This window comes from Capra hircus, chromosome 18, assembly GCF_001704415.2.
Source record: "Capra hircus breed San Clemente chromosome 18, ASM170441v1, whole genome shotgun sequence".
In the NCBI taxonomy this organism is placed as follows: domain Eukaryota; kingdom Metazoa; phylum Chordata; class Mammalia; order Artiodactyla; family Bovidae; genus Capra; species Capra hircus.
In genome coordinates, this window is record NC_030825.1 from 50,626,436 (window position 1) to 50,636,527 (window position 10,092).

The 10,092-nt window shown below is 57.4% G+C and overlaps 1 protein-coding gene across 1 annotated transcript; it reads right to left on the reverse strand.

Moving 5' to 3' along the window:
- On the reverse strand, positions 534-9,127 carry HIPK4 (homeodomain interacting protein kinase 4). Its single transcript, XM_018062420.1, has 4 exons — positions 7,953-9,127; positions 3,351-3,707; positions 1,633-2,481; positions 534-1,017 (listed from the first exon to the last, which is right to left on the reverse strand). Exons 1-4 carry the CDS (start codon positions 8,868-8,870, stop codon positions 838-840), a joined length of 2,304 nt encoding a protein of 767 aa, XP_017917909.1. The 5' UTR covers positions 8,871-9,127; the 3' UTR covers positions 534-837.

Below are 10,092 nucleotides of genomic sequence, written 5' to 3' on the forward strand. Positions count from 1 at the left end.
GGTGTACGATGCACGCTAGCTGGTGTGTGCTGAGCATGGGTGTGTGACCTCGTGGGTGGACATGAACTGAGCCTCCCGGAGCCAGCATGGGGCCACATGTGCTGCACACTCAGCGTGACGCGAGCCACATGAGCACGCGCTAAGCCACTGCCCTATCCCTGAGGGTGGACTCGCACGTCTGGACACTGGCGTGGGTACTGAGCGTGAACTTAACATTTCGCATGTCCTGAGCATGGATACGTGCATGCCAAGCCTGTCACCTGTGGCAAGGACAGGTCAACAAACAATGAGAACTGGGCATCTGGCCAGCTCAGATGGGCACCTACTGAACGCTGAGCATGTTCTGATGGTGAATTCTTGCATGCCAGGCACCAAGAGTGTGCAAGGGAGGGGGCAGTGTGCTGAGTGCAGGCTCCAGCTTGAGCCTGTGGTAGACTGGGTGCAGCACTGGAGAGCAGAGCCTGGGTCCCTCTGAACCCCGCTCCCCGTGCCAGTTCAGGCCTCAGGCAAGGAGAATAGGCAGGGGGCAATACTGCTTAACAGTTCTTTATTGAAATAAACAGACGGCAGGGCCAAGGGTGTGCTCAGGGCCAGTGGGGTGAAGCCCCCCCTTCTTGCATACCTCTGGCCCAGGGGGCCACAGGTCAGACCCCAAAACCCTTCTGTGTTCGGGGTGTGTGTGCAGACATGCACCATGGGCGGCGGGGGGGGATGGGGAATTTCTGGATAACTATCTTTCTGTAAGAATAATTTGTCGGTTCAGGGGATGGCTCTGAGAAAGGGGTTGCCAGCCCCATCAGCGCAGCCCCCAGCGATGGGCAGGGGTGGGGTCACCCATCAGTGGTGCCCGCCAACGTGCTGCAGAAAGCTGGTAGCCCGGGGTGGACCATGTGGGTGGGCATGGCGTGGGGGGAGCCCCTGAACCCGTGGCCCCCTGAGGCCCTCCAGCGTCCAGTCTGGCTCACTCAGCCATTCCCCAGGACAGCTGTTGGGGTCGAAGAGCTCAGGGCCTGGACTCTGTTGGGGAGGAGCAGAGATGGGCATCACCCAGAAAGCCCCTTCCCCACGTCCCACCTCCACCCTGGAAACAGCCAGCCTGCCCGCTCATGGACTCCTTCAGTCCCAACTGCTTCCTTGTGACTTCCTGAGGACAATTTTGTACATCCTGAACCCTCTCGACATTTTGGAGGCTTAAATGGCGTGTGCTGAGACCTTAATGTGTCCTGAAGGAGTGTTTGCTGAGACCGTAATGTGCCCTGAAGGAGTGTTTGCTGAGACCATAATGTGCCCTGAAGGAGTGTTTGCTGAGCCTCTGTCCCATCTTCCTGGAGGTGGGTGAGCTGTGCTATGGTCTTGTTCAGGGTTCCGGGCCTTTATCCGTTCCCACATGTGGATTATGATGTTCTGAGTTTTTACACAGCCTGAATATGGGTTCATGTTTGCTGAACCTTGTCACATGAGTGTCTTAGTGTTTGCTGAGCCTCATCACATCCCGAGGGTGGGCTAGTAGTGTGTGTTGGACCCTGAGCCAACTACAGGCCACTCAGATGTGTGGGAGGCCAGGCTGGTTCCCTGTGCCCCAACCCCAGAATCACCTGCACCCTGGCCGCCCCCCACCCCCACCCAGCTCACCTCAGCATCCATGGCCATGTCCTTGATGTCTGGCCCATCCCCGTCACGCTGCGGGATGACAGGTGGCTCGGCAGAGGCCCCAAGGCGCTCTCCTTCTGCCCAGCCGCTGGCCCTGCATGGGGCGTCGTCCTCGGGTGAGGCCTGGCTCAGCCGGATCAGGTTGCTGAAGTTGGAGTCGGACTTGGAGCCGGCCGGTGGCTTGCGGATCTTGTGGCGGCCCACCAGGCGGCTGCCATAGAAGGCCAGGATGGGCTCAGGGCTGGACTCGGGCAGCCGACGGCCCACAGCGGCGGCCTTGAGCGGGGCCAGCACGTCGGGGACCACATTGGCATGGGTCTCGCCCCAGAGCCCACGCCCCACCTCCTGCAGGCTCAGGTCGTCCAGCTGATCGATGGCCCTCTGCATGCCGGGGGCCTTCTCCTCTCGGAAGAAGGGCCCGCTGCCCCCCGTGCTGCCCAGGCCCATGGCCACCTCCTCCTCGGCCAGACGGTAGTAGGGGGGCCCATCTTCCGCGGCGGCCAAGACCGACGTGGGTGGCTTGCCCTCCACCTGCAGGGACAGGCGGCAGCTGCGCAGCGAGAGCTGGTAGTAGCGGGTGGTCTCATGGGCGCTGCGCAGCTGCTGCATGGACACGAAGGGGTGGCGCAGGGCGGCGCTGGGGCTGATCCGTTCGTGCGACTCCCAGGTCAGCATGCGCTTGATCAGCTCCACCATGCTCTTGAGATCGGCGTGCTCCGCCAGCACCTCACGGTCCGGGAAGGTCAGCCGACTGGCCGCCCCGACTCCGTTCACCGTCTCGATCTGGTCCAGCGACTTGAGCATGTACTTACGGCGCTCCAGTGGGCGCACCTGGTGGGACGCAGGGTGGGGCAGGGGTGGGCATGGAGTTCTGGCCCCAGGCTCTCCTGCTGTGGGGCCCACATCTGAACCCCCGCCCTAGTTTCCAGTCGGCCCTCCAGTCTGGCCCAGAGCTCTCTCATAGCTATGAAGTCTGCACACGGGAACCCTGACTTCCAGTTCTGCCTGGGATCTGACTTGGTGCTCTCTTACTGCTGGGAAGGTCACACTTGCTCCCTACCAAGAGAGGCCCCCTCTAATCTCATCCAGACCCCGCCTATTGCTGCAGGAAGAACAGCTGACCGTGACCTCTGGTCCTCCTGTTTAACCCAGGGCTCTCACTGACCCCAGCTGGCTCTTGCTCCAGCCCTCCCGTCCTTCCCTGAGCCATGGGTGCAGCCCCTGCCAGCAATGAGCAGAAGGGGTGCCTCTTTTGGAATCAAATGCTGACCCCTCTGGCTGCCACAGCTGATCCCCGCGTCTGATCCCAGCCCTCAGGCCTCCAACGAGTCAAGCCCAGACCATTCTCCCAGGGGTTATTAAGGTCTGCCGGGTACTTCAGTCCCACCTTTGGTCCCACCCAGACCTCTCTCTTCCTGTGACAGCTCCCACGCCTGACCCAGACTTCCAGTCCTCTCTGCTGTCTCATCCAGGCTCTTGCCGCACAACTCTGATGATTCTGGTTGCAGAGATGGCCGCCCTGACTTCCAGTCCCACCCGGGGTCTCACTCAGATCCATCTTGCTGTAACAACTCCCACAGCCTGCATCCCACCCCCTGCCAAGCTTCCAGTCCTCTCTGAGATCTAACCTAGATCTTATTTCTTCTGGGTGCAGCAGACTGCCCACACTGACTGCCCTCGCCCCCACCTGTCCCCTCTACCTTGGTCTCAGCCAGGTAGTCAGCCGAGGACTTCAGCTGCCAGGGGTTGGCGGCGTCGGGGTGCGGGTTGCGCTTGAAGAAGTGGTGGGCCTTGCGGGCGGCATGCAGCAGGTGAGGCTTGGGCAGGCCCTGCGTCTCACAAATGTAACGCACCTGGTCGTACTCATTGTTGCCTGGGTAGAGGGGCCAGCCCAGGTGCAGCTCGGCCATGACGCAGCCCAGGGACCACACGTCCACCTTCTCGCAGAAGGGCAGCCCCAGTAGAATCTCGGGGGCCCGGTAGAAGCGGGACTGGATGTAGGGTTCCTTGACGTAACGCACCTCGCTGAATATGCTGGCTGAGCCGAAGTCTATCACCTGGCAGGAGGAGGGAGGCAGGTGGTCAGGGGCAGCCCGTATGAGCCTCCCCTGGTGTCTCGGTGGGCTCCTTCTGCATCTGCCACTTGACTCTCTGCTGCTGCACTTCTGAATCTTGGTCTCTTTATGTCCCTCTCTCCTCCAGCCCTTGTTTCTGGTTTGTGTGCTGGTCTCTCGATCTCTGTTTCTCTCCACTAGAACGTATGCCCCTGGGGGTTAACCTCTGTCTCTTTCTTTCTCCCCCAAGCCTTGTCCATCAGCAAATCTTCCTGACTCCACCCACGTTCTGTTCTGCTCACTCTGTGTCCCATTCTCAGCCCCCACCCTGGTCCTGTCTTCCTTCATCCCCAACCTAGGCTACTGGAGAAGAAAATGCAGAAGGAAGTGGCAACCTACTCCAGTATTCTTGCCTGGAGAATTCCATGGACAGAGGAACCTGGTGGGCAACGGCTCGTGGGGTCGAAAAAGAATCGGCCACGACTGAGCGACTAACACACCAGACTAACGTCAGGGCCTCCTTGCTGGTCTCCCTGTTCCTTCCCTGCCCACACCTGCCCCGCCCCACCAGCCCTCCAATCTGATTCTCACAGGCAGCCCCAAGGATCCTGTGACCACCTGAGTCAGATCGCGTCACTCTCCTACTCAGAATCTTCCTGCAGCTTTATCACATCCTGTGATAAGAGCCGAAGCCTTCATCCCTTGGCCCTCAAGACTCCGACAATCTGCCTCGTCCCCTACTCGTGGTCACGTAGCACCAGCTATACCTGCCTCTTGCAATCCTTGAACAACCCAGACACACTCACAGCTCAGGGCCTTTACAGTGGCTGTTCCCTCGGCCTAGATAGCTCTTCCTCTGGATGTCCACGTGGCTGCCTCCCTCACCTCAAGTCTTTATTTAAATGTCACCTTCTCAGGGAGCCCTCTGCTGACCATCCTATCGAAAACAGCACACCCCACCCTTCTCACCCACCTCCCTGTGTGCGTGCTAAGTCACTCAGTCCTATCTGACGCTTTGCAACTCCCATGGTCTGTAGTGCACCAGGCTCCTCTGTCCATGGGATTCTCCAGGCAAGAATACTGGAGCGGGCTGCCATGCCCTCCTCCAGGGGATCTTCCCAACCTAAGAATCGAACCCCAGTCTCATGTCTCCTGCATTGGCAGGAGAGTTCTTTACCACTAGCCCCACCTTGGAAGCTGCACTCACCTCCCTAGCCCTGTTTATCTCCATAGCTCTTTTTTTTTTTTTTTTTTTCTGGCTGAATCAGGTCTTAGTTGCAGCACAGGAGGTCTTTCAGATGCGGCGTGTGGGATCTAGTTCCCTGACCAGGAACTAGATCCCGGGCCCCCTGCATTGGGAGCAAGGAGTCTTAGCCACTTGATCACCAGGGAAGTCCCTCTCCATAGCTCTTGCTACCATTTCACATACCATGTATTTTAGTTTTGTTTGGAGTTCATTGCTTTTCTATCCAACGAGGACATCAGTCCCATGAGGGCAAGGATTTTATCTATTCATTGCCGCATCCCTAGATGGCTGGAACAGTGCCTGGCACACGGTAGGGGCCCAGGAGAGAGTGAATGAATGTTTGAACTGACTTTTTTATCCCTGTCATTCTCTTTTTTTCTGTCTCTTGTTGGGTTGGTGTCTCTCTCTTTTCTTTGCCTCCTCATTGCTTGTCTGCATCTCTCATCTCTGTCTCTCTCGGGCCCACTAGAAGGACACCACCCTGAAACCCATCAAGCATTGCTGACACCCCACCCCGGCCCTTGGTTCATACAGGTGCTTGATGAACAACCTGTCGAAGTCACCTTGTGAATGACTGAAAACCCTTGTGTCTTGCCATTCCTCTGGGGGAGCCGTCTGCCATTTTCACTCTGAATCTCTGTGACCGTATCTCAGTCTCTCCCTCGGTTTCCCTCCCTGAGTTACTCTGCTTTTCATTCAGCCATCCCTTACCTTCTATCGGCAGAAGGCAGTGTTATGCCAATTAGTTATTGATCTGGACTCAACACAGACTGCTGAGGCCTGAATCCCAGGAAGTTTGGATGACCCCGATCATTCAGTCGGCCTTCATGGAATTCATTCATTCATTCGCTCATCCCACAAACGAGGCGGGGGTGCCAACACAGACCAGGTGTTGTGGTTCTGTCTTGTTTGCCTCCTGCTCTATTTGTGGGAATCTCTCCTTCCTTGGGTCTCTCTCCCTCCATCTGTTGGGGCAGAATGATCTGCCTTTTCCTGTCTCTGTATCTCCCTGTGTCTCTGACGTTCATTTAGCACTGACTCCACAAAGGTGCTATGCTGGGAAATGCTGAACACACGGAAGTGACCGAAACGCCCCTGGCCCTGCCCGCACAAGGCTCTTAGTTCAGACCCATCATCAGAGAGTAACAAACCTGTAAGCAGACAGAAGGGTCAGAGTGGGGATGGGGGAGTCCAAGGACCCGCGACAGCTCAGAGGAGGCACCTGCGTGCCCAGCTCAGGGTCAGGCCCAGAGCAGCCCTCCGAAAATGTTTGCTGATGAACAAACTCACGATGAAGGATCCTGCCGCTGTCCTTCCAGTCACTCAGGCCAACAGGCCTTTCGGCCTCCCTCACTTCCTCTCTCACACGTCACGTCAGATCTGCCAGCAAGTCCTGTTCTAAAATCTTTTTTTAAATCATTTTTTTAATTGGTGAAAAATTGCTTTACAACGTTGTGTTGGTTTCTGCCGTACAACAACCTGTTCTAAAATCTACCCAGAGGGACTTCCTTAGTGGTCCGGTGGTTAGGACTCCGTGCTTTCAGTGCCGTGGCCCAGGTTCAATCCCTGGCCAGGGAACTAAGACTCCCGCCAGCTGAGGGGGTAACCAAAAGAAACAAATCTACCCGGAAACCCCACCCCCCCCAAACACATCTCTTCCCCCACGATCCCACCCACCTGGACCGGGGGCAGTCTCTCTCTTTCTGCTCCGGCCCCTCAGTCAGTTCCCCTCCTGCAGCCAGAGGGAGCCCGCGAGCACCTGCGTTAGACTACACCCCCTCCTCAGCCCAGGATCCTCAGGTGCTTCCACCGCTCTCTGGCTCTCTCGGAATAAAACCCAAATCCTCCCTGAGGCCCACGGGGCCCTGCACACCCCCGCCCCATCCTGTCCCTGGTCTCGTTTCCTCCCTCTTCCCCTCAGTCACTCTGCTCCAGCCACGCTGGCCTCCTCACTGCTCCTCAAACAAACATACTTGTGCATTTATATATATATGATGGTAAAGAATCTGCCTGCAATGCAAGAGACCCGGGTTCAATCCCTGGGTTGGGAAGATCCCCTGGAGGATATGGCAACCCACTCCAGTATTCTTGCCTGAAAATATCCCATGGACAAGGGAGACTGGCAGGCTACAGTCCGTGGGGTCACAAACAGTCAGACATGACTGAGCAACTAACACTTTAACACTTGATCTTAGCCAAAAGGCCTAGAAGCGATAAACACCTTCAGTTTCACACTTTCATATACTTACTCCTGCCTCTGGGCCTTTGCACTGGCTGCTCCTTCTGCTGAGATGCTTTCCCCCAGATGTTAACACAGCTCCCTCCTTCTCTCAAACCTTCCCTCAAATGTCACCTTCTCAGGGAGGCCTCCGTGACCACAGAGCCTAAAGTTTCATTCATCACCACCCCACATCCTCCTCCTCCTGATTTCGTCTTGTCTCTTTCTTGTTCACATAGCTTATTTTGCTCATTTATCTTGGAGACTCTATCTCCCCGGCTACAACTCACATGGGAAAGAATCTGCCTGCAATGCAGGAGACCCAGGTTCAATCCCTGGGTTGGGAAGATCCTCTGGAGAAGGAAATGGCAACCCACTCCAGTATTCTTGCCTGGAAAATCCCATGGACAGAGGAGCCTGGTGGGCTATAGTCCATGGGGTCACAAAGAGTCGGACACGACTGAGCGACTTCACTTTCACTTTCACTGTCTCCCCAGCTAGAAGGTCGCAGGGATGGGAGCAGGACAGAGGAGCTGCGCCAAGAATGGAACAAGGACGGGGAGCCCTCAGGACTGGCAGGGAGAGGGGGTCAGGACTGGGATGGGGGAAGAGAGGAATTTCAGAGCCAGGAGGTGGGCAGAACCATCGTGGACAAGGAGGGAGAGACCTCAGGTTGGGGAGGTGGGACCCAGGGAGACCCTAGGGTCAAGGAGAGACCCCAGGGCTGGGGGAAGCTGGGTGAGAACAGGAGCAGGGACCTGCTGCCCTGGGGTGGCGCACTCACCTTGACCCTGAAGGGACAGCGGGTCTGGTCCACCAGCATGATGTTCTCGGGCTTGAGATCAGCGTGGATGATGGCTAGTTCCTTGAGCCTGGCCAGGGCCCGGAGCACCTGCAGGGTGACCGTGCGGATGTGGCGGGCGGGGAGGGGCGCGAAGTTGTTCTCCTTCTGGAATTCGAAAAGGTTTTGCTCCAGCAGCTCGAAGACCAGGTAGAACTTGAGGGCGTCGTGGAAGAACTCGAGGAAGCGGATGATGTGGGCCTCCTCGGGGTCCAGGCCCCGCATGCATCTCAGCAGCTTCAGCTCGTTCTTGATGATCCGGTTGCGGTAGGCGTCGTTCTTCAGGATCTTGATGGCCACCATCTCGCCTGTGCTTCGCCGCCAGCCCTTGGCCACCTCCCCGAAGGTGCCCTTGCCCAGCACCTCGATGATGTCATAGCAGTCAGTCTCCGACTGGATGGTGGCCATGGTGCCCCTGCCTCTGGACGCCGCCCTGCCGCCACCCCTGTTCCACAGGCTCTGCCTCCGAGGCCTCCCGCCCCGACACTGGCCCCGAGGCCCCCACAGTGGGGGAAAGAGGACCTCACTCGTGCCTTGCCCTGCAAGGTTCGTCCCCACCTCCCTGGCAACCCCCAGACCCCTGGGCCACACGGTGAGTCTGCCAGGGGCCGCACCCCTCCCCCAAAGCCCTCCCGGCTTGGGACGAGGGGCCCCAGGCCCCCCCGAATGGGTTCCAGCGTTGCTGAGTGGCTCTGGTTCTGTTGTTGGAGACCTGAGCCCCTGGCTGGAATGGGGGGGTGGGGTGGCAGGCAGGGCCTCCCCTCCCCCGCCCAGGGGCGGAACCCTGGAGAGGCTGGAGAGGTGAAAGGTCGAAAGAGAAGGGAGCCTGAACATGGCCTTGGGCAGAGAGCAATGGGACATCCCTAAACAGAGGTGAGGAGCTGCAGGCTTCCCAAGCTGGGGGATTTGTGGGTGTCTGTGTTCAGAAAACGCCTGGCCCTGCCTGTGGCTTCCCTGGGGAGGGGGCGGCGTGGTTGAAATGAGGCCAGGTTGCAAAGGATCTTGAGTGCCAGGCTAAGGAGTCTGGACCTTGTTCTGAGAGCACTGGGCTTCCCCGGTGGCTCTGGTAAATAATCCACCTGCCAATGCAAGAGAAGTGGGTTCGCTCCCTGGGTTGGGAAAATCCCCTGGACAAGGGAATGGCGACCCACTCTAGCATTCTTGCTTGGGAAATGCCATGGACAGAGGAGCCTGGCGGGCTACAGTCCATGGGGTCACAAAAGAGTTGGACACGACTTGGTGACTAGACACCAACAAGTGAGGGCCCTGGGGAGCCACAAAAGGACTTTGAATGAGGAAGGCAGATTGAAAATTTTATTTAGTTACTTATTTTTAAATTTTGGCCTCAAAGCTGGCAGGATCTCAGTTCCCCTCAACCAGGGATCAGACCCAGGCCACAGCAGTGACAGAGAACTCCCCAGGGTCAGATTTTGAGTGTCAGAAAGCTACTGTGTGAAGAAGAGTGGATTGGAGGGGGCAAGAGTGGAAGCCCCCAGCCTGCAGCAGAGTCCAGGTGGGAGAGGCGGGAGAGGCAGGTGGATGGGACACTCAGGAGGCCAGGAGGACAGGCCATGGGACTGGCCAGTTATGGGAAAAGGAGGGAGCCGTGCAGGACAGGGCCCAGGGCTCTGGCCTGGATAACAATGGGACGGAAGCATGGATTGGCAGTTCGGGGGAGCAGACTTTAGGAAATTTAACACTGAAACATTAAAACACATATTGAATGCTTTAGAAGCCTTATCTGATCTTTACACTATATATGTGTAAAAAAACTCCAAGGGGTGTCAGCTTGAAGGAAGAAGGTGATGGATTAAGTGAGGAGACTGGGACAACCCAGGGCTTCCCAGGTGGCACTGGCGGTTAAGAATCCACCTGCCAATGCAGGAGACACGGGTTTGACCCCTGGGTCGGGCAGATCCCCTGGAGGAGGAAATGGCAACCCGCTCCAGTACACTTGCCTGGAGAATCCCACGGACAGAGGAGCCTGGCAGGCCACAGTCCATGGGGTCACAAAGAGTCGGACACGACTAAGTGACTGAGCAGGCGCACACACATACTCACTGGGACAACTCAAAGGCACAGC

What these genes read in the sequence shown, in the direction of transcription:
- HIPK4 (XM_018062420.1), bottom strand. Translation starts at nt 8,870, where the DNA reads ATGTCCCATTGCTCTCTGCCCAAGGCCATGTTCAGGCTCCCTTCTCTT. An exon ending in GCTGTCCCTTCAGGGTCAAG is followed by an intron (nt 3,708 to 7,952) that starts GTGAGTGCGCCA and finishes TCCTCCTGCCAG; the next exon opens with GTGATAGACTTCGGCTCAGC. An exon ending in ACATGGCCATGGATGCTGAG is followed by an intron (nt 1,018 to 1,632) that starts GTGAGCTGGGTG and finishes CCTCCCCAACAG; the next exon opens with AGTCCAGGCCCTGAGCTCTT.